At 49.9% G+C, this 24,635-nt stretch overlaps 1 protein-coding gene across 1 annotated transcript in view; it reads left to right on the top strand.

The window, feature by feature from the left end:
- The window catches only part of DHX37 (DEAH-box helicase 37), a 1,051,990-nt gene that overhangs the window by 497,435 nt on the left and 529,920 nt on the right, over nucleotides 1-24,635 (top strand). The window contains exon 13 of the mRNA XM_069620118.1: nucleotides 13,942-14,012. Within this exon, the coding sequence (XP_069476219.1) occupies nucleotides 13,942-14,012 (71 nt within the window). The remainder of the gene's footprint in view (nucleotides 1-13,941; nucleotides 14,013-24,635) is intronic.

Raw genomic sequence — 24,635 nt, 5'->3', positions numbered from 1 at the left:
TTCACTTTGTAACCATCAATCCACCCCTTCATGTTCATGTGCGCAGCACTCACCCAGTCAACCCAAGGCATTCTCTCGTTTCTTAAAATCCCTGAACCTCTTAAGGTATTGGGTAGGTGTCTTGCCAAACATGGCAATCAAAGCAGACTTCATGCACTCATACTGACCCCTTTCTTCCACACTCAGTTTCAGAATACAGTCATATCCAGTCTGAGGCACTCTGCTTAACAAACACTTAGCCCAATCTCTTTTATCTACATCATGAATTGCACAAGCCATCTCAAACGCTTCAATCCGTTGGAGGATATCAGAAACTTCTGCATACACACCAACCAAATCTTCGTAAACATGGTTGCTGGGGACCTGACACTCTCAACTGGTTTAGCTGAAGTCTCCACTCGAGCTGGATTCTCTGACATTCAGTGTCCTTGTCTTTGAGTTCAAGATCCCTATTCTTGAGTTACACTTGCTGTGCCAGCTCCTCAAGTTCAGCATCTATTTCCAACTTGCGGTATTCAAAGGCCAATTTCATCCTCAATAACTCAAGTTCCAAGGAATTGCTGGGGTTTTGTCATGGCCACTGGACGAGGGGCCAGTCCGTCCTCATCCTCAGGGTCCTCATGTAAAAGTGTGCCTTGCACACTCTGTGCGAATGGCAGGTTCAGCTTGTCTGGGCGTGGCCATAGAACAGCATTGGAAAGCACGTGCCAGAGTCCCTGGGAAGGGCAGGGTGGAGTCAGCAAGCGGGGCTAAAGGGAGAGGCCTGAGCCAGCCTAAATAAGGCCAACCCATCCACGTGCCTTCGCTTTGCGTTATTCTGCTTTCAGCAGCGTAACGCTCTCCACTGTGCTTACCTGTACATCACTGGATTCCTGCAGCTCCATTCCTGAAGACATCTCTGAGGACGCTCCTTACCTGCTGCCAGCCGCTACATCGCTGTGCGCGCATCTTACCTGCATTCCATCACTGCCAGAGCCGGAGTCTTCATCTTACCTAATCCAGCCGCCCAGTTACCCGGACCTCCTCTTCTCTCCATTTTCTCTGCAGTATGTTCATCCTGCAACCTTGAATCTTCATCGAGCACCTGGACGCCATTCTTTGCCATCGGCCTGCACCTGCGAGGAAAGAAAGAACAGGTTAGAACTCAGACGAATAACGAACACGGCCGCGCCATGCAAGAGACTAGAGTTTCCTTATAAAGACCAACTCACCAGTCATTGTTGAAACTCTATCAGTTCCTAGGGGCTTCCCGGACCCTACTTGGCTCCGATTTCCTTCTTCGTACCTTTGGGGATGGAAGGATGGAATGAGACATTGCAAGAATTATTATAGACAAAATACAGACAGTGTAATCGAACAATAGTCGTAACTAAAAGACGACTTACCTTCTAAGTGGATTGGTCGCAGCTGGTCTGGATCAACACTTCCACGGACCAGTGAAGCAACTCGGTCTGTTCTACGCGCCTCTGCTAGGAAAGCAGGACAGACAGCTCAACATTACAAAACAGGTGAGCTTGCATGGGAAGGCGCTTGCACACTGTATTTTGGCACGTAAGGGTTGGGGGGAGTCACGAAATCCCCACTCCATTTTCATCTTCACTCGGGGGCAACGCCAGTATCTCGAGCAGCAGGCCCAGCAGCAATCTAGAGGGGGAGACCATTCCGGGGATTCAAGTCACGGGAGGGCTCCAACCGTGCCCCAACGCTCCCGCGAAGACCAGGTGAGCGTAACAGAACGCAAAGCCTCTCCAAATCTCTGCCTGGCTGTTATGGAAACTTCTGAAACCGACCAGGTAGCCCAACTATTGGGGGAGGTGAATGCCTCAAGGCAAGAGACTAGTTCCCTGAGGAGAGACCTTATTGTAGCCCTAGAATGAACAGATGATCTGGCAAGACAAATGCTCCAGGCACACGCAGAACAAGTCCTGTTACCTGGGATTACACCAACTCATTTGCCGCAGCCCTCGCCACCAGTGCAGGTGGTACTCCCAGGGGCAGTTCCACTTGCTCCACCCAAACACTTCTTTGGCGACCCGAACAAATACACTGTGTTCATGAACCAGTGCTGCCTCCACTTTTTGTGCCGACCAGGAGTATTCCCTAACAACAGTGCAAGGGTGGCCTTCGTGCTTTCTTATTTGGGAGGCTGTGCAGCTGATTGGTCTATAACATTAGTGGCCCAGGATGACCCAATACTCAAGAACTTTGCAGAATTCCAACGGGAATTGGAAAAACTGTTTGCAAGGCACACCCTAAGACAAGCTTTAGACAACAAACTACTATTCCTGAGACAAGGAAACCACGACTTATTGACTTATATTGCCACCTTCAACCGCCTCGTAGCACAGACCAACTGGCCGGAGGAGAAACAGACCACACTTTTTTACCAGGGGCTTCGGGGTGAGTTAAAGGACGTACTAGCTCAAGTTGTTAATCCACCCGAATGCTGTGCAGAATATATCAATCTAACTGTGCAATTGGACCACCGATTACAAGACCGAAAAATGGATCGCACGAGGGCGGAAGGGAAATCAGTCTACATAAGACCTCGGTACACTCAAGCCAGGTGTCATGAAACCCCTGAACATATGCAATTAGGGGGATTACGAGCTCCCATTTCTAAGGCTGAAAGAGAAAAAAGGAGGGAACAACGACTTTGTTTATATTGCGGAAAGGCTGGACATTTCTTACAAGATTGCCCTACTAAACCCCCCCAAGAAGGTGGTAGGTGCCACGGACAATGACCACGAAGACAAGGAACAGAAGTCGGAAAACCTCGGACGCCCGGCAAGTGTTAAGGTCCACTTGTCGAGCGTAATCAAGAAAGTTGTAACAACCTCACACCTGGTCATTCTGGTTTTAATAGCCCATCACCAACAACCATCAGGAGTACATGCTCTAGAAGCCTACATTGATAGTGGTGCGGTTGGAAATTCCATCGATCAGGGGTTGGCTGCACGGATAGGCCTCCCACTTCAGCAAAAACCACACTCGGAAAACGTCACTGCAGTGGATGGCTCTCAGCTGTCTTCTGGGCCAGTAACTCAACACACCGATGAGGTAATGCTGACATGTCAGGATGGTCATCGGGAAAGCATTTCGTTTGACCTTATAGGGGCCCCCCAGTTCCAAATGATCCTAGGAATGCCATGGCTTGAAACCCATAGCCCAAGGATCGACTGGCGCACAAGAAAGCTGCCCTTTCCCCGAGAATGTGCCAAGAGCTGCTACCTTAAGGATGTGAGGAAACTGCAACACAAGGAGAAGCCCATCCTGGGAATGTCGTGTTCATTGCCTTCCGAATATCAAGACTTTGCGGACGTGTTCCAAAATGAACAAGCCAACACCCTGCCACTACACAGAACATACAATTGCCAAATCGATTTAGTCGCTGGAGCACAAGTTCCCTGCAGCAGAATCTATGCTCTGAGTGAGCAAGAAAATCAGCATCTACGAACATATCTTGGTCAGTGCCTAGCTAATGGGTTCATCCGCCCATCCAAGCCTCCAGCCTACTCAGCTCTCTTGTTCGTGCCAAAGAAGGAAGGGGACCTCAGGACCTGTATAGATTACAGGGCGTTAAACCAGATTACCGTGAAAAATAGGTATGCTCTGCCACTCATTCCTGAACTGCTCGACCAAGTAAAGAATGCTCAAATCTATACAAAGTTAGACCTACGCGGAGCTTACCATCTGGTCAGAGTGAAAAAAGGTGACGAGTGGAAGACAGCATTCCGAACCAAATACAGGCTTTTCGAGTATCAGGTCATGCCCTTTGGGCTATGCATCGCACCAGCCGCATTCCAGTTCTTTATGAACAACGTACTCCAGGAACTGCTGGACGTCTGTGTCCTTGTTTATATCGATGATATCCTCATCTATTCTGCATCCAAGGAGGAGCACGTGGGCCATGTAAGAGCCATTTTGGAATAAACTACGTAAGAACCGGTTATATGCCAAACTGGAAAAATGTCTTTTCCACGTTACGGAAGTAGAGTTCTTGGGCTTTATGCTTACCCCACGAGAGGTACACATGGACACTCATAAAGTCGAAGCTATTCTTCAATGGCCATCCCCGTCGTCAACCAAAGGAGTGCAGAGTGTACTCAGGTTTGCTAATTTCTACCGGCGATTCATCCCAGGATTTTCTCAAATCGTCCACCCTATCACCTCTTTGCTAAGAAAGAATTAAACGTTTTCTTGGACCCCCGACGCTGAAAAGGCATTGCAGGAATTGAAATCAGCTTTCACTTCAGCCCCTGTTGTCATGAATCGCCGATTCCGGCCCTTTTGGACTTTGTGGTCCATACTGCATCGCAACATCGGGTCGGTGGTCCTCCCAACATGGCCGACAGCACAGAAGCATTGCTCTCTAGCGTTTACGTATGACGCGCTGCCTCCTAGAAAATTTCCTTCCTGGCGATTCTTGGACTGCCCTCGCATCCGCCAGGTCCGTTCATCCTTCCATCCCGGACTTCTGTCCTGTGCTTCGGTGCCCGCGGGGTTCCCTGCACGCTGTGAGCATTGGACGCCCTACTCCTATTCCATCCTGGATTCTGCTGCCACAATCCTCCTTCCTGGATACTGAACGCTACTCTGCTCCTGAGGCAGACGGCGATCCTCACACTGGAACCAGAGGATTCTCGCCTTTACTTGTACAAGTCCCGATCAGTCAGGAAGAAGGAAGGAGCTCCAAAGAAGACACCAACCAAAGACAAACAGGTGAAAAAAAGGCAGAGTGTGACACCTGTTCTCCGGCATCCATGACCCGACCTACCTTTTGTTGTTCAAACCGACGCCTCCAGCGTGGCTGTGGGGGCAATGTTATCACAGGGGGACCCAGACACTGGGCAGTTACACCCTATAGCATTTTGGTCCCGTACGTTTACAGCACCAGAAAAGAACTATGCCATAACCGACAAAGAAATGTTGGCGATTAAAGGAGCCCCTAAAAACTGGAGACACTACCTCCTGGGGGCTAGGCATACTGTCACCGTTTTCACGGATCATCGCAATTTGCAGTATTTAAAAACAGCCAAAGCCCAATCCTTTCGTCAGCTTCGCTGGACTCTCTTCTCCGCGGAGTATGATTTCATAATCACGTACCGACCAGGAGTGCGGAACGGAAAAGCTGACGCTCTGTCACGAACGGGCAATAGCAAAGACGCATTTATACCATCAGAACCAGTACCCATTATTCCGGAGGAACGCATTCAGAACCAGATTGCAGTAACCGCCTGTTGGGAGGAATTGAATGTAGACCTCCAATCTCAAAGGGATCAAACTGTCCAACAAGAATGGTTAAGTAAGGGAGAATAGTACTCCGTCACGGACTACTTACCCTATTTTCAGGGGAGACTATACATTAGGGATAAAGAAACTCAAGACAAGATTATAGCCAACTACCACGAATCATTAGCGGAGGGACACCACGGGATTACTAAAACACGGGCCAAGATCAGGAAGAATTATTGGTGGCCAACTTGGAGAAAGGATGTGGCCCAATTTATTGCGACCTGCAGAGTTTGCGCACAGCAGAAATCCCAAATGCCCAGCCCTGCAGGATTATTACGTCCCCTAAGCATACCACCGGTCCTTTGGCATACATTATCCATGGACTTCATTACAGACTTCTCTCCCTGCGACGGCTTCAACACAATTTTAGTAGTGGTGGATTTATTCTCCAAAATGGCACACTTTATTCCACTAAAATGACTTCCTACTGCTGGAACCCTGGCTACCGTATTCCTAGAGCAAGTAGTCAAATTACATGGCTTCCCTTCAGTACTGATGTCTGATCGGGGGAAACCATTCGTCTCAGCCTTCTGGAGGAGTTGTTGCAAGATAGCGCAAATTCATCTTTGCCTCTCTACCAGTCACCACCCCCAGATCGATGGTCAAATTGAAAGGACTAACCATACGCTAGAGCAATACCTGAGATGCATGCTGCAGCTGACTGAAGGATCCTGGAAGGATGTTCTTTGGTTAACTGAATTTGCTTACAATAACTCTATCCACACTAGCACGGGACAGACCCCATTCTATATCATGAATGGTCGGCACCCTCGGACATCTTCCTGTGACCTGCTTGACGAGCTAGAAAGGAAGCAACCAAGAGCTTAACTAAAGCCAAAGAACAGCAAAAGAAGTTCGCCAACAGGCATAGAAAGGAAGCTCCACATTATCAAATCAGAGATAAAGTATGGTTGACTGCCAGAAATATACCACTAAAAGGGCCTCGGGTCTTCCGCCCCAGGTATCTTGGGCCCTATCCAATCAAAGCCATCATCAACCCAGCCGCAGAACCGCTAGATCCACCCGACAATATGCTAATTCATCCAGTATTTCACATTTCCCTCTTAAAGCCTGTGAAGCCTGAGACTAGGATCAAAAAACCACCGGAACCTGAAATTATCGAAGGAGAACTCGAGTACGAGGTTAAGGACAACTTAGATTCTAAAATGGTACGGTCAAAACTGTATTACTTAATCGACTGGAAGGGTTATGGACCTCAAGATCGCACTTGGGAGCCTGTGGAATTTGTCCATGCACCTCGACTAATCAGGCGGTTTCATTGTAACAATCCCACCAAGCCTGGACCAGGGAGAGGATCACCCGTGAGAGGGGCCTTGCAGGGGAGTGCTGTCATGGCCACTGGACGAGGGGCCAGTCTTTCCTCATCCTCGGGGTCCAGTTGGACCCAGTACTGGCGCCTCTGGCACCAGGCTCATGAAAAAGTGTGCCTTGGCCAATGGCAGGTGCAGCTGGACCGGGCGTGGCCATAGAACAGCTTTGGAAGGCACGTGCCAGAGTCCCTAGGAAGGCAGGGTGGAGTCAGTAGGCAGGGCTAAAGGGAGGGGCCTGAGCCAGCCTATATAAGGCCAACCCATCCACATTCCTTTGCTTCGCGGTATTCTGCTTTCAGCAGCGTAACGCTCTCAGCTGTGCTTACCTGTGCATCACTGGATTCCTGCAGCTCCATTCCTGAAGACATCTCTGAGGACGCTCCTTACCTGCTGCCAGCCGCTACATTGCTGTGTGCACCTCTTACCTGAATCCAGCTACTCATCGCTGAGGGCGCTCCTTACCTGCCGCCAGCCGCTAAATCGCTATGTGCACCTCTTACCTGAATCCAGCTACTCATCGCTGAGGGTGCTCCTTACCTGCCGCCAGCCGCTAAATCGCTATGTGCACCTCTTACCTGAATCCAGCTACTCATCGCTGAGGGCGCTCCTTACCTGCTGCCAGCCACTACATCGCTGTGCGCGCATCTTACCTGCATTCCATCACTGCCGGAGCCAGAGTCTTCATCTTACCTGCATTCCATCACTGCCAGAGCCGGAGTCTTCATTTTACCTAATCCGGCCGCCCAGTTACCCGGAGCTCCTCTTGTCTCCATTTTCTTTGCGGTATCTTCATCCTACAACCGCAAATCTTCATCGAGCATCCGGACGCCATTCTTCGCCGTCGGCCTGCACCTGCAAGGAAAGAAAGAACACAACAGTTTACAACTCATGCGAATAACGAACGCTTGGCCGCGCCATACAAGAGACTAGAGTTTCCTTATGAATAAACTCACCAGTCATTGTTGAAACTCCATCAGTCTCTAGGGGCTTCCTGGATCCTCCTCGGCTCAGATTTCTTTCTTCATACCTATGGGGGATGGAATGAAACACTGCAAGAATTATTATAGACAAATTACAGACAGTCTAATCGAACAATAGTCATAACTAAAAGACTTACCTTCTAAGTGGATTAGTCACAGCTGGTCTTGCTCAACACTTCCACAGACCAGTGCAGCAACTCTGTCAGTTCTACGCGCCCCTGCTAGGATAAGCAGGACGGATAGCTCAACATTACAAAACAACAGGTGAGCTTGTATGGGAAGGCGCTTGCACACTGTATTTTGGCACGAAAGGGTTGGGGGAAGTCACCATATCCCCACTCCATTTTCATTGCCTCTCATCTTCACTCAGGGGCAACACCAGTATCTCGAGCAGCAGGCCCAGCAGCAATCTAGAGGGGGAGACGATTCGGGGGAGTCAAGTCACGGGAGGGCTCCAACCGTGCCCCAAAGCCCCCGCAGAGACCAGGTGAGCGTAACAGGTTTTGAACAGAGGCAGCAGGAATGGTGGCATTCCCAGAATCAGATTCAGCGACAACCCTCGGGGCAGAGTCTTCATTGGTTGCATCCCCCCCATTCAAGAGTTACACCATCAGTTTGGTAGTCCACCAGGGCAGCTATCAGCTCGGCCCTAGATTTATCCACAAAGTCTAACTCCCTGGCTTCACAAGCATCTTAGAGAGGCTCTAAGCTCATCTGAGTCAATTTACCATTCGCAATAGATTCCATTGCTTGTAGTGAAGTTATCTTGTACACAACTAAACCTCAATTTAACAATGTGCAGATATCCTTGTAAGTGGCACGGTTATACACTGATTCTTAAAACTGTAAGCAGCCCACCGCTGCCACCAGTGTGAAGGACCGTAGGGGGGGGTCTGTACTTCTGCTCTCTATATGGTAGAGGAGAGGCACAGAGGACCCCTGCCAAGATTCTCTATTACGGTACCAATGGGCGAGCAATCAAGGCTAGCTTCTCGGGAGGTGATGCGGGCTGGTTCTTAGGTACAGTGTAGTCCCCAATCACCCACAAAGGAATGTCCGCACACTGTATCGGTTAAAACACAGTCTTTATATAATTAATATTCAAGGTTATGTACAATATCACGATAACTCACTTTGTACTCGGTTATCTATAATGGCAAATATACAGTTCTACGTGGTACCACAATTACTTTTAGATCTCTTTAAAGTGCATCAACTGTACGGTTAAATGTCACACACATCAGTTTGTAAGGGAAACCAACAATAGATGTAAGAGGAAAGCAGTTCGTTGGAACAATTGGCAGAATACTGGCCCTGATACCTAGACAGAGTTCTGTGTGGAGATCCCCCCCACCTGGGCAACCTGTAGAATAAATATATATCACAAGCCCAGACCATATATTGTCCACCAGAGACTTTCCAATAGTTCTGCAACCCCAAAGTACCTGGCATTGTAGCGTTCCTCGTCGGGGAATCGACAGCCCTTCTTGAGTGCCCTCCTTTTAAGGCAGGAGTCACAGGGAGAACAGGGTGAGCTACGACGGTGAAGTGGCAGCTTCTTTCCTAGCGGTGCTCGTCGACGGGGGAGCGTAAACGTCCTGCAAGGAAAAGGCACCTTAATGTCGATAGTTCTGGACTGCAAAGAGTTTGAAGAACTGTGGCCCAGCAAGGGTGTCGAGTTGTCGGCGTCTCTGTGGTCTTTGGGTGGCGGGAAACCCACCGGCGGATACTCCTCAGCGCGTCGATGGCCTGGCCTTCTCCAGCGGGATAAGACGGGTGATGATGCAGATGAGAGCGTCCTTGGATCAAGAGTTGTTAGGCAACGGGAGCACGGCGGCTCCGGTCGGCGACAGCGGTCGTCGACAGTGGCGGACAACAGTCCGGGCGCTTCTCTTTGGGATTCCGCGGCAGTCCCCATCTCTGGTTGGCAGCCTGTCGTAGGTCTGTCTACCTGGGAGCTTTGGCAAAGATCAGCTGGTGCACGATGGTCCCTTGTAGCTCGGGAAGAGGGCACCTTACCAGGTCCTCTCTTGGTCAGTCCTTGGAGACAGAGCAGCTTTCAGATTAATGAAGGAGAGCAACAGCAATTCTTCTCTTCCAGCAGGGCTTCAAGGTTAAGCGTCAGTTTCACTCCAGTTACTCTTCGTAGTTTGGACTTCAGCTCTGAACACTTCTGAACACGATCCCTAGCAGTGAGAGGTCCCCAGATATACTGTTGACCTCCCATTCATTCCGCTGGGTCACACTCGAGCATCCAATCACTACGAAGGGCATTCAGCAGTCTGTCAGCCAATCAGGCGCACAGTGCATTCAGGCCATTCTTCTCCATCCAGACACTCTCAACACAGAATGTGGATTCGGACAAGTACCACGCCTTTCAACACTACACACCACACTGCTAGGCAGAATTATATGCAGTACCCTTTGGGAACACTACACACAATTAGGACTACAAGTAACAGTACAATTTCACCTTTGGTACAAGCCTGTACTACACAGTTATAGTGGTAGCAGTAGCGGAGCAGCCAGACTTATCTCAAGAGTAAGTGATCACTACAAATAGTTACACAAAGGACAGCAATTACTATGGTTCAGGCAATCACAGACTCAAGGTTTCTAAGTAAAAGAATATATATTTATTTACTCAACAGTTGTATAACATTTCACTATTATAAGCAAGTTAAAAATCACAATCATAAATGCACCACGCCACTTCCCCTAAATTCCAGACAAGTTAGGCTCACAAAATGAAGTGGGATCAAAATGGCACAACAGCAATTTAAAAGGGAGGGAAATACAAAGTTATTAGAAATTAGGCAAAACCAACAGGTAAGTAAGCAGGGCAATGGAACAAGGGAGACTACAAGGTTAAAATCAGATAGAAAAGGCTTAGGGCCAAAGTCAATGGTTCAACAGTCTTTTGCTCAAGATAATAGGTTCAATGTAGTTTGCGGCAAAGTTCGTGGCACAGATTCCAGACGAGGTTGGTTGGTACAAAAGTAAGTTCAAAGAGAAGAGAAGGACAAGCCCTCGGTTTGGAGAAAGATTTCACTTTCACCGCGGCTGAGCGAAACGCACAACCAGATTTGCACAGTACCTTAAAACGGAGATGGAGCTGAGCCGGACGTTCCTGGTGGTTCTTGCAGGCTCACGGTTCCTGAAGCGACTGTCGGACTGACACGAAGTAGGAAGACTGCAGGGTCCTGCGCCACCCAGGGAAGAAACCAGCAGCAGAGCAAAACGATGAATAAAAGGTGTGCTCCTTAAAACCCAAGCAGGGTCCGACCTTCCTGGCTATCCGGCCCACTGTAGCTCTGTACAGCGAATTCAACAGAGGAGGGGTCCTGGCTTGTAGTTTGGGCAAACTGGTTTGTCCCAACAGCTCAAGGGAAGAGGTTTCCTGGAGAATCTTCTCTGTCGTTGGATTTGGAGATTCGGAACTGCAGCAGTGCTTCACCGGGCGGTTCCGTCATTGTAGGGGTCCTCTTCTTCCAGTTCCTCGTTGTTTCTTTTGTTCCAGTGGCGACTCTGACTTTCCAGTCCTAGAGACCTGCTTTTTATGCAGTTTACCCCCATTCATACAGCCTGGTTGTCATTCACACAGCAGGGTGGCTGGCCTGGCAAGGCCAGTCCCCTTAGCCAATCAGACAAGAGTGTGACTTGGGTTACTAAGGTAACCCATGGCAGGGGTCCGAAGATCCCTCCCTCACATCCTGCCCCTCTAGACTATCGGGCGCCTTAAGGAGGGCTTCTGTGCAGAAGCCCGCGAAACGACAGCAAACAAAGGAATTATCCCCGGTTTGGCGCACAGAGAAGAACACGAGAAAGATTTTAACAAAAATAAATGACGACTAAACCCAGCTGGAGCCAAAATAAAATGTATTTGGTCAAGCGGGTTTATGTTCGAGGCTAATATAATAGCCTGGAACAATACCACGTTTATATAATATAATCGTGGTAGGAAAGCTATGGTAGATACCACCGCCACCAGCCAAGTCTTAAAGTTAAGGGAGCGAAACAAGGCTCCAATAGGCACAGACAAAAAGGGATAAGAGTTAACCCTTTCCAGTACTCCATGTAAGATGGGGTGTACTGGGTCTGCAGTTTAAAATGACTATATAAAGTTAATGACAACTTTTCCTTTTTCTGGGGGACAGTAGTCAGCCCCAGAAAAATTGAGTCATTGGGAAGTATCAAAGACAACCCTGTGTCACTGCATTGGAGGTGCTGTGTAACACACAAAAAAAAAGTGGTGACCTCGAGTAGGTGAGGCTCCAGTGCCCAAGATCACACTAAACATGAAAACACACACAGCAAAACACATGTAAGCGTGGGAAAAAGGCTCACACTCTTACCAGGTGAAAAAAATAAACCCTAGAAATCCAGCAAAGCTGCCGAGGGACTCATTAGGTAAGGGGAATCAGCCATTTATTGAGAATTCTCCCTAACACACACATTCATGCCAGTTTCGGGCAGGGCTGTCTCAGTCGTTGGGACTCATTACACGTTTGGAGGTAGCCCATTTCGTGCAAAGGTATCCATTTTGCTGTGCTTGGATTTCCCTTTATTTGGTCTGTCAGGCATGAGGTTGGAGTGCTCTTGTCACACACTGTCTCCCTCCAAGCCCCATCTCGTCGCATGTCTGTATACCTTCTTAGCCTCCCTGCGTATGGTCCTTCCTAGTGTCCCCCAAACTTTATGGGTGCCTCCATGCCTTGTGCGGCTATACCGGTCCCTGATGGGCCCACTCTACTCTGGGAATGTGCAGCCACTCTCAGTGCTCCTTCTCAACCATGTGATGTTCCCCTAGAACGCTTGATTCTCTGTCACACCAAATGATGTCTGTCTGACAGTTACCATTATGGTGGTTCCTTTTGTGTGGTCCCAAGTCCTTACTCTTCTCCCATCTGTGCCTTCCTCCACTGTCCTGCCGCGGGGTCCTTCCTTCCGCCGTCGCACCAACTGCCCCATGCTCAGACCCCCTCTTCAGTGCGCTGACTACTACACCTCTGCTTCTTTACTTTTCATACTCTCCCAACCAGCCTATACAATGTTCAATACAGTCTCTGGTTGTGCTGGTGGGAGCTAGGCACTTCGATTAAAGGCTTCTCTGAGTCACATGAGGTGTTGTCCGGTTTTAGGGAACTAGAACCCAAATCAATGCTTCATAGGTATGTGCGCAAATGACTGGCTAGAGACCTCAGGTCCTCATGCCCAGTTTCTTGCTGCAACGTTCTCGTTCTCTGCTACATGCAGCGGTCTGTGCACCCTCCTCCCGGTCACCACTGGGGCTGCACTCCCTCCTTCCGCTCACCTTCTATCTGTTATTCACAGGGGTTGGTCGCCATTACCTCCGTCAGGCCGCTCCACTGTCCACTTCCCGCTGGGTTCCCCGCGGTGCTTGGCTGCCTTCCCGCTGCTGCGTGTGCTGTCCCGCTGCAGCGTGTGTCGTCCACTAGTGCGCGATGCACACTCCCAGGTCTGGGGTCTCTCCCGGTCTGCTGGTCCTGCCTGCACTGTCCAGGGTCGCCTCTTCTGCTGCAGCAGTTGTCTGCTCTGCCCCTCGGCGCCCTCATCCGCTCTGCTCCAGGCGCCATTTCCCTTTCAGACTTACGTTCCTCCGATCTCGTAATCACAGCATTCTGGGCACCTAAAAGGATTATTCCTTAGCCCTGTCTGGAAGCAGTGGAGTGTGGAGGGTGAAGTAGTGTTTCCTGCCGTACACGGGTGTATTTTAATGGCAGGACGTATCTTATTTGGCGAATCTGGTCGGAGCTCTCTGAAGAACATTTGTATTCGGAGCAGAACTTGGCTATGAAAGGAACTTTCCTGATTTAAACTTTAGTTTGAAATATCCTGAATTAATCATGGGCAAGGGGACCCGACCCTTGTTTCAGGGATACATGTTTACAAAGTTTGTTTCAATACAACTGTTATTTCATAGTATTTAAATGGCCATATGATACCTGTGTGATTTATTTGTATGTATAAGTGTGAGGCACAAATAGCCTTTGATATTAGAGTGTTTTCCTTTAGTCTTAGTTTGACAGGCAGGGAAATCCTTGTTAGGTTAGGGAAAGTGAGGCGTTTATCTCACTCTTATTTAATAAATAGAATGGCTGCTTGTGAGAAAACGTTATCTACTTTTCTGTCTCGCATTTCTGACCACTCACAATCTCTTGTCAGAAGTACTGCCTGTGCCAAGAACTTTAAGATGCATTGTTGAACTGACCCGCTTTGATTTTGGTCTTGTTGATTTGACACATTACTTTTATTTACTTTTGTGCTCAGTCTCTCTTAATGTATGTTATCATTTTTTCTGTATTGTCTTTCAGGAGGAGGTCAAAAAGAAGATGAACCTAAAGATAATGAAAAAACTAAGAAAATTAAAATGAAGAAAGCATTGGTGAGTGAGTGATGGGCATGACAGTTACTTGGTCACCTTCTTAGGTCTTTTCCAAACTACCTCTGTCCTTTTCTGACTTTTTCGAGTCTCCTTCTGTCTTTTCCAAACCCTTCTGTCTTTGCAATTGTTCCTTTGTCTTTTACGGAGCCCTGTGTTATTTGTGATCCCACGGACATTCCTCCGTAAGATGGATTTTCAGAATCTACCCTGAGGGTGGATTCTGAGAGGCAACTTGCTATGGTGAGCAGAGGGAGGCACTGATGTCTAGAAAAACCCAGTCAAGATAGGCTAGCAAAAGAATAAGGCTTAGACTCAGGAGTGTGAGAGAGTGGCCTAGGGCAACAACGAGAACACTCCAATCATTCAAGTTAGACAGAAGAGGTACATAAATATATAATTAATTATTAGGCCATGAATGCACTCTAAGCAATGAAAACCCCAGTTAAGAACGATCACACAATTACTATCCCATACATTGACTTTTGGGGGTTCTGCTAACGGAACACCAACGCTCTACCTTTGAGACAGTTAGACGATAGTTAGCAATGTTAAGAGAAACACTTCAAGTAACTGTGTATGATAAAGCAAGTGAGAAACAACAAATATCAATTCGGAACCAGTTGGAGACCGGTCCATAAATTGGTAGAAAACAGGTATAACACCCCCAAATAAACCTAAGGCAACGTCCCCATTTCTTAATAAGTCCTACCCTGCTAAGAATTAGGGCTTAGTGCCCAAAGGTCCCCAGTTCCACATTATGTTCTTTTCAGGACGGTCTACTATATGATTTGCGAACATGAGTTGCCAGTGCCAATGGTTGTGAGTAAATGTTCCAGAATTTGAATGAAAAAGGAAGTACAACTCTCACAAGTTTCTCTTTGGCGGTTATGGGCTTTTGTGAGATGATTACAGAGACTGAAATGCTGGACAGCGAAAATCTTGTGACGTGGCCATTTTGGAGTATATGGTACCTGATACAAAGCACTAGCCATGCCAGATATAGTGCTTTATGACGTGTTTATTTAAGATAACATGTAGCAAACCCTAGCACAGCCTGCTCTTTCCATTGCAGGCTCTTCAACTGATCTGCTGAGAATTCTGAGGCACAATCCTCTATACACATTCCACCCCATCCTTCCAAGTGCCATAAGCTCCGAGACTGCGGGAGCTAAAGGCATTTTTTTCCGTTACATAACACTCCAGCGTTTGGGAACAGGAAAAAAAAGTGTTAAGAAAATGGCCGCCGGGGAAGGGAAAACAAAGTCAGTTTTCCCTTTCCATGGCGGCCATTGAAAAAACATGGGGAAAAAAGTAAACCAACAAAATGGCCACCATGTGAAGGGAGAAGAGACTACACATAGTATAGACAGGAATTCTGTGGAGGGGGCTAAGGGTGGGAGAAGACTTACCTGATTCCCCGGCGAGGGTAGATGGCAGCCGCCAGCCGTGAGGAGGCTCAGGGCAGCAAGATTACTATGTGGTAATGCCCGCATTCTGAGCCTCCCCACTGACTGGGAGGCCGACCTTTTTCTTTCAATCCTGAATGAGTGGAGCCTTTTTCCACTCATTCATTTTTGTGGGTTCTGTCTTTTGGAACTATATTCTTTGTAATCTACCTGTACTATGGAGTCTGTCTGCTCGATAGCTCTTAAAGGCATATGCGTTTTACGAATGCAGCACCCAACTCGGCAATGTTGCCGGGGAACCTTAGGGTCCTCCTGTAAGATTCGTATTCTATATCCTTAAGTAACTACAGCTGTTAAAGATGGAGAGATACTTAGTGTCTCTCCCAAAACTCTATAGTCTGAGAGATTGGTACACCTCACCTTCAGTGTAGTGCCAAAGGGGTATTAAGTATCGCCCTTCTCTCTGCTCCTGTGACTTTTTAGTCACATAGACAATCACCTAGTTATGGCTGGTGGCATTGGACGAGTTCTACCAACTATTGTGTATTTTTTTTTACCACAGGCTCGGTAGAGCACAATAGGGGCCCCCATGTACCAACTTGGTGCCTCCCTTCTTTTTTTGCCATTACTAGTGTGCTTGTTCATTCTCCAGCATGGGTCTGGCATGGATTCACATGCACGTGAATATTCCCGTCGTCAGGCTGGGAATCCTCGGTAAAGAAAAAAATCAGTTTGTTTCACGTCTTTTTCCTAACAACCAATAACTGGTCTTACAGCCCCCAGCCAATGACTGCTCTCTACCTAAGCCCCTCCTCTGGCAGCCATCTTCAGATTTGTACCGCACGTTCAAGTGTTGGAGTCCTCGTGCTATAGCTTTTACTGCGTTTTGCGATTTTTTAAGAGTTTTACTCTATTTTATCGGTCTATCGAGCCTCAAGCTCCACCGATTAACCTTCCGACTAATGGGGACCCATTTTTGGATTCTTCAGCGCCCATCAAGGGCAGATTTTCATTGAGTTTCTTCTTGGAGGATTCCAGAAGCTTCTACGAGGCCTACCACGCGTGGACATGGCGGAGGAGAAGAAAGACTTGGTGCCTCTCTTCAAGGTTTGCCCCGGCTGCAACCTACGAAACATCTTTTCAGACGGTGGACATTCCCTGTGCCTCTACTGCCTACATTCAGACTAGTCGCATGTGGAGGACGACTGCGTGGCTTGTCAGGAGTTGGTGCCACGCATGCGGGCTGACCGACGCAAGCGCCTCAACGAGTGGCTGCAGGCCAAGGCCCCTGCTCTGGGTGAGTCCCGGCAGCATGTCTTCCCTGCCCAGAAGAAGTAAGTGGAGCGGTCTTCTAAGACCTTTGAGGCCCCCTGCCATGGGGGCCCAACATAAGGCCAAGCACTACGAGTCCACTACCTCCGGGAGCGCCGTTGCGACGGGATCCTCGGCGACCAAGGCGAGTTCAGTGTCTCCAGCACCTTCGACCACGAGCCAAGGCTCAAGTTCTTCAAAGAAGAGGAAGTTGGGCCATCCGGGTAAGCTTTTGGAGAAGACCCAGCCCGGCCCGATGGAGAAGGCCAGGGGGAAGCGGGGCTCCGACCCTCCCCCTAAGGCGAAGGCCGCGGACTCGGCCAGGACCACGAAGCTCCAGGTTGCATCAGACGAAGGCCCACGCCTCCATCGACAAAGTAGCAATGTTCCTCACAAAGGCCGCCGGGGCAGATTCACAGGGCACGGCCCCTAAGGCAAGGGTATCCCTGCCTACCAGGAGGAAGTCCTCATTCCAGCCCATCGAAAAGACTCTGGAGAAGGTGATGCCCATCATTTAACCGAAACAGTCTCCCCTGGTTGCAGAGAGGGGGGAGGGGGGCATGGTAGTCCTCCAGGACATTTCCTCAGAGGAAGAGCTCACCAGCCTCCCGGTCCACCAGCAAGGGAGAGGCATCGAGAGCAGGCCCTACGGGGGGATCCCGACAAGGGCGGCGACAAAGGTGACGACGAGGAGGAGCAACCACCTGGGGATATCTCAGTAGACATTATTACGGCTCTGCATACCCTGTGCCCGCAGCTCCGAGGAACCGCCACCCAAGAGGAGGAGAGTTCACCCCCCTCCACCTTTTCACCCCTCACATCCCTCTCCCCCACCGAGGGATGACATGGAACAAGACACAGCAACGACGGGCACTGGCATGGACGATGTCGGTGGCTTGGGGGGGATTTCCCGTCTCCGCCGGCCAGATCTTCCCTGCCCGACGAGATTGGCTCGTTCCACACCATGATCTCCAGGGCCTCAGAGCTGTTCCAGCTCGTCCCGGAGGAGAAGACGTAAGAGGGCTTCCTTTACCAGCGCCGGGAGGCGAAGAGGAAGAGTGTACTTTCGATCCCGCTATTGGATGACATTTGGGACAAGGGTTTGTCCCTCATGAAGAACCCTTCATCGGCTCCGGCAAAGAGGGATCACTATGAGAAGAAGTACAGAGGGCCGAGTGTTTACGGTCCTAGCCGTCTCCAGACTCTGTTGTTTCGGCGGCAGCCAAGAACAAGTCTTCGGGCTCATCCACGTCTGCGGCTTCCTCCCCCGACCCCTCAGAAGGCTAGGGGAATAAGGTGGATCCTATGGGGCAAAGAGTGATCTCGTCGGCAGCAACGACCATCAAGGCCGCAAACGCCCTCACCATCGTGCCGCGTTACGACAGGGAACTTAGGTTCAAGATGGCCCCCCTCCTGGACTTCCTTCCCTACGACAAGCATGCTGAGGCGTTAGAGATTCTACAGGAAGGCGCGGTGGCTTCGGACCACGCCGTTACAGTAGCCACGGACATTGCAGACACAAGATTCTGCCAAATGGGCAACAGCGTTTGCCTTAATAGGCAAGGTTGGCTGAGGGCCACGAATTTCCACCAGGATGTTCAGTCGAAGGTGTTGGACATGCCCTTCGACAGGGACAATTTGTTTGAAAAGACTGGACGAGTCTCTCCAGGCCATCAAAGCAGACACTGAGACGGCTTGTGCCCAGGGCACGCTTCAGCAACGGTGGCCGTCCTTTCGGACCTCTGGAGGGAAATCCCAAAGTTCCTCTAAAGGATGTGTCTCATCCTACTGTCAGACCCCCCACTGCTCATCGACCCAGGATACATACAGGGGACGCGCCAAGTCTGGAGGTGGACGTTGAAACACGATTGAACCGGCCATGGAGTCGGGCCCTCACCCGTGCACCCCGGTGGGAGGCCGGCTGGCAAACTTCATTAGCATGTGGAAGACCATCTCCACCGACCGTTGGGTGCTGGACACACAAGCCCTCGGACACACCCTAGAGTTCCAACGAAAGTGTCCAAGGATACCACCAGTGGCCCGTCAGGAAAACCACGTCCCTCAGCTGCTGCTGGAGGTACGGGCCATGTTAAGAAAGGGGGCGATTCAACTTGTCCCGAAGAAGCTCTGGGGCTCTGGATTGTACTCTCGTTACTTCCTCGTCAGAAAGAAGACCAGCGGTTGGAAGCCCGTTCTGGACCTCCGCCGTCTGCACAAGTACATCAGGTCCCAAAGGTTTCGGATGGTGACCCTTCAGCAGGTGCTAGGACAGCTGGTAGAGGGGGATTTTCTATCGTCGCTGGATTTGAAAGATGCCTATTTTCACATCCCCATACACAAGAGACACCGCAAGTTCCTATGCTTCGTGGTTCAAGGACAAAATTACCAGTTCAAGGCCCTTCGCTTCGGGTCGAAGTCGGCGCCACAAGTGCTCACCAAGTACCTGGCCCTGGTGGCGGCGCAGCTACGTCTACGAGGGATCCACGTGTACCCGTACCTGGACGACTGGCTCATCCCGGCGAACTCAAAGGACATTGCCGTCGACCACACGACGGACCTGGGGTTCTCGATAAACTTTGCAAAGTCCTGCTTGACTTCATCGCAGGACACACTGTTTCTGGGAGCCCTACTCAACACAGTGTCGTGCCTGGTGTCTCCGTCGGAGGAGAGGATTGCGGCCATCTTGGGCAAGGTACAACGGCTGTTGGCCCTGAAGGTCGCAAGGGTGAGGTCCATCAAGTCCCTACTCGGCATGATGTCGTCATGCATATACGTCATTCGGCTGTGCAGGCTATGGATGCAGCCGCTGCAGGAGTTCCTCGACGCCCGCTGGATACAAGTGGCGGGGAGCATTGAGGACAAGATCACACTCGACGAGAGTTTCCGTCAAGCGATATGGTGGTGGGGAGTGCACGCACATCTGTCCGCAGGCGCAGATTTCTAGATCCCACCTCATCAGGAGACGGTCACGACAGACTCCTCCCTAGAAGGATGGGGAGCACATTCTGGAAGTCTTCATGCAAGAGGCCTGTGGCTGCCGGAGGAGAAGTTGTTGCACATCAACGGGCTGGAGCTGCGGGCAGTGTTTTGGGCCTTCAAGTCCCCCCCTTCTGTCCCTCAAGTGCAAAGTGGTACGGGTCTTCACGGACAACACCACCACGATGTTCTACATCCGGAAGCAGGGGGGGAACCGGATCCCTCGCGCTCTCCAAAGAGGCCCAGGACCTTTGGCACTGGGCCATAGCCCAGGGGATGTTCCTCATCCCGTTTGTTCTAGCAGGAGTGAAGAACACCATTGCCGACTCTCTCAGCAGGGAGCTGGCTCTTGCCATGAGTGGGAACTTCGGCAGGACCAAGTGGATCACCTGTTCCGCAGATGGGGCAATCCACAGATCGATCTGTTTGCGACGGTGACTAACACCAAGTGCCGGTGGTTCGCTTGCAGGTTTCCCCAGCCGGGGAGCATGGGGGAGACATTCTCTTTCCCCTCCTATGCGTTCCCTCCGTTGCCGTTGCTTCTTCGACTAGTCAATCAACTCAGATGGTCCCAGTGCAAGATGTGCAAGACGGATATGGTACCCGGACCTTCTGGACATGTCAGCGTCCCCTCCAGTCATGCTTCTGGCAGACGCAGATCTTCTCGCCTTGGAAGGAGGCGTGATTCTGCACCACGACCCAGGATCGCTGAACCTGAAGACCTGGCTCCTGCATCACTAGAGTTTGGGGGATAGGATATCCAGCAGATTGTAATTAGGTGCTCGCCAAGGCCAGAGCTTCATCTACTCTCAAATGCTACAGGCACAGGTGGAAGAGGTTTTCTGTTTGGTGTACTCAGAAGATCGACCCTCTACCAGTCACTGCTCCGCAGGTGCTTCCGTATTTGTTGTTGTTGGCCAACGCAGGACTGACCCATGCTTCCATCATAGTTCCTCTGGCGGCTATTTCCCGCTACACCAGATCTCCTGGATGATCATCCTTATGGTCATATCGTTTGGTCAAGGAATTTGCCAAAGGTCTATTTCGCTCGTTCCCGCTGGTGATGGCACAGACCCCGGCGTGGGAGCTCAATGTGGTGCTTACTAGGCTCATGGGTCCCCCGTTCAAGCCTATGCATTCAGCGCCACTGAAGTTTTTGCCGTGGAAAACAGCTTTTCTTGTGGCCATCGCCTACTCACTACGAGTGGGAGAGATCCAGGCCCTCTCTTGTAAACCACCTTATTTGACATTCAACGAGACGAGGGTGGTGGTGCTGCGGGCGCACCCATCCTTACCCAAGGTGCCGTTGGTCTTTCATCTAAATGAGCCCTTGGTGTTACCTGTATTCTTCCCGACGCCTTTGTCGCCGGCTGAGAGGACTTTCCACTCGCTGTATGTGGCTAGAGCGCTGTGGACCACACAAAGAGTTTTCGGAAGACGTTGCAACTTTTTGTGAACTTTGGCCCGGTGAACTAATGGAAGGCCCTCTCCAAGGCTTCCATTTCCAGGTGGCTCTCTGGCTGCATCACCCATTGTTACCGGTTGGCAAACCAACCGTTGCCTGGCTGTCCGAGGGCCCATTCGACCAGAGCGATCGATGCAACTACGGCGTTCGTCTAGTGTGCCTCTGTTTGACATCTGCAGGGCTGCTATGTGGACGTCGACGCACACCTTCACGAGATTCTACTGCGTCGACCGAGATTCCAGGGAGGAGTCCAGAGTCGGCCAAGCAGTGCTGCGCAACCTGTTTGTTTGAAGGGGAGCCTGGTGAGGAGGTAAGAGATGCTTAATGTTGAGCCTTGCCACCTCTCGTGGTTGTGCATGTGTTTACTGCTATGTATTCTTTATTCATGAGCATGTGAATCCATGCCAGACCCCATGCTGGAGAATGAAGAAGTTACTTACCTGTTGTTCTCCAGCATTGGTCTGGCATGGATTCACATGCAAACCCTCCCGCCTACCCCTCTGCGGCTCTTCTCTTGGTCCTACTGCCACTTTACGTGCTACCGAATCTGAAGATAGTAACCAGAGGAGGGGCTTAGCTAGAGGGCAGTCATTGGCTGGGGGCAGTATGACCCAGAGACCAGTGATTGGTTGTTAGGAGAAAGACAGTTCAGAAGTGAAACTGAAACTGATTTTTTCTTTACCGAGGATTCCCAGCCTGACAATGGGGAATATTCATGAGCATGTGAATCCATGCCAGACCCATGCTGGAGAACAACAGTTACAGGTAAGTAACTTGTTCCTTGTTAGCCCTTCAAGGACTGTGTGTGTGTTTTGCCTTTGGCGGGAACCAGTAGGTATCCCTGCCGAGGCTCCAGAGTGCCTGGGCAGGCAGGAAGTGGGGCAGAGGTCTTCCATCGCCCCCTCCTTTGTCTGACAGAGTGCCTGAATAGGTCCAGCTCCCACATTGGGGTCTGGCTGTCCTGATTGGACAGTCAAACGCCCCTTTCTGTAAAATGCTGAGAGAGATTGCAGAGGAGTGTGTGCTGGAACTGTATAAAAGGTGAGGCTTCTGATGTGTAAAGCAAGTCGACCACACGAAACTGAAGTAACTGAGGAAGATGGCCAGAGACGCCTGCAGACTGTTTGCAAGACTGTTAAGCGATTACTGCTTCCTGACCACGTTTTCTATGCGACAGAGAAGATCCGAAAAGGATGACTCCTTCCCTTTGGCTGGTGGGAACAACCTGTCCTAAAACAAACTTTGAAATGAGCCATCTCCCGAGGTCTTAGGAGCTTCCAGAGCTGAGGAACCCCAATGCCAGGAGACCTGCTGCCCATTTCAAGTGCATCATTGTGGAAATTTTGAATCAGTCCAACTCTTTGCTGAAACCATAGGGACACGCCAGAGATCCGATTCAACTTGCTCCAGACCCCCTCACCAGAGTGTGGGACTGCAGGAAGAGAAGAAGATTGACTGGACGATCCATAGTTTTTGTTGGTGTTGCTGAAAAGGTGCCAAAACAGCAGAGCGAACCAAGAAGTTGCTAAACGCCATGCTACAGGTCCTCCCTCGAGCGAGACTGCTGCTGAGACACCATCCATTGTCCTGCTTTTTGTCACCAGACTAAGGAATCGGGAGGTCATGTCCAGAGCCGCCACATCGCGGATGAGCCAACACAAACACTTTCTTCAGTCCAAAGGTACTGTACGGAAAAAGGTAGTACTTACCTGATTCCAAGAAGTCACTCCAGAGCGTTGAAGTGCACGTAGTGGTGTCCAGGGCAACTCCCCCATACCTCTCACCCAAGCTTCTGCTTGTGTTCCCTTCTCGAGTCTGTTTTTAGGTCTCCTTTGTTAGTTACTAACTTGCTGCTTGTTAGGCAAAGTGTGTATGCATTACCCTCTGGGAACACTACAAACGACTCTGACTACAGTTATAGGAAACCCAACCTTTGGTATAAGCTAGTACTACACAGTATTGGTAGCGTGTTGAGCAGCCAGGCTCATCTCAAGAGGGTCATTGTGAGCTGTAGGGGAGTTACACAAAGATTCACAGTGACAAGTATTCAAATAAACACTTACACTCAAGGTTTCTTGAATAAACAATTATTAATTTTTCAGTCAGTTAGAATAAGCCTTCTTCAGAAGGGGCAATATAATAGTAACACACAAATACACTTCAATACTGTACACTCTTAGTTTCTAAATCAGTAAAGACCCTTTTGGGATGGCCCACAGACACAACCTACACCTTCAGGTGACTTCAATAGCTAGGGTTCTGGGCACATTAATATCTTACTGTTGGCATTCAGAATACAGTTATAAGTTGGTAAAAGGAAAAGGTTATTAGAACAACAAGAGACCACAAATATTCTTAAGCAGGTTATTACTTTTGCATCCCTGCAGCAGATTCATTCAGTATAACAGGCTAGGCCAAAGTCCATGGGCAAAAGTCTTATATAGGATGAAGCACTTCTGATGGGTAAGTAGAAAGGTCTTTGCACAATGTTTTAGAAGTCTTTGACGAAAAGAAGAATCAAATGTAGGGCCACAAACCGTTAGACTTGTGAGTAGTAGAAGATGCAGCAACTCTACAGCAAGAAGAAAGTTCTTTCAGACTTTGTACAGCACCTTTGGATTGAAGAAAAGATGCAGCAGATGACTCCTGTTCCTGTGCAGCTCTGCAGATCTCACTGTTCCTGGGCCTCAGTCGTGGGGACAAGAGGGAGGACTCCTGCACTGCACTGGGACCGTCACCGCTCCCAACCGGCAATCTTCAAATCAGTGACTGTTTAGTGTTTCAGCTCCTCGTGTCTACTGCATATAGCAACACTGCGGTTCCTGGCTGTCGAGATGGACTTTACTTGCTTCTGGGGTCCTGCACTCTGTTGAGGGGGCACAGGCTAGGTCAGTCCTGCTTCCTGGGAGTCCGGAGGATCTTCCTGGAGCTCTAGGCCAGCTTAAAACCAATGCGCACAATCTGGTGTTCCTCTCTCTGCTTATACGGTTTCGAGCAGTAACTCTGTGGAAATTCAACCAGCTCCGAGAAGGATGTCCAGGTGGCTTACTTTGGAGTTGATTGGTCCCACCAACTCAAGGGGAGAAGTCGTCCTTGCAGGGGCTTCTCTGTCGATACGAATTTGGAGTTTCAGCACAGGAACAGGGCTTCACCGGACAAACCAACGGTCCAGGAGTTACAGCAGGCGTCCTCTTCAAGTTCTTCTTCGATTCCTTCATCCAGTGGTCGACTCTGCTTTCCAAACCGAAAGACTCACCTTTTATTCAGTTCTCTCCCATTCATTCCAGCCTAGCTTGCCGGACAGTCAGCCGGCCAATCACTACAGAGTGCAGTTGGGTCTCCTAGGAGACTAAGCAAAGGGAGTTTTGTGCACCTCCCTCACTTCCTGCCCACCCCAGACACCCTGGAGCCAGAGGCGGGCTTCATTTGTGATCCCGCCAAAGGCAAAGGGAACAATGGGACCAA

The sequence above is a fragment of the Ambystoma mexicanum genome, chromosome 10 (genome assembly GCF_040938575.1).
Source record: "Ambystoma mexicanum isolate Mex_15411 chromosome 10, UKY_AmexF1_1, whole genome shotgun sequence".
In the NCBI taxonomy this organism is placed as follows: Eukaryota; Metazoa; Chordata; class Amphibia; order Caudata; family Ambystomatidae; genus Ambystoma; species Ambystoma mexicanum.
Note: the sequence above shows the minus strand (reverse complement) of the source record. Positions and strands in the feature narration are given on the sequence as shown.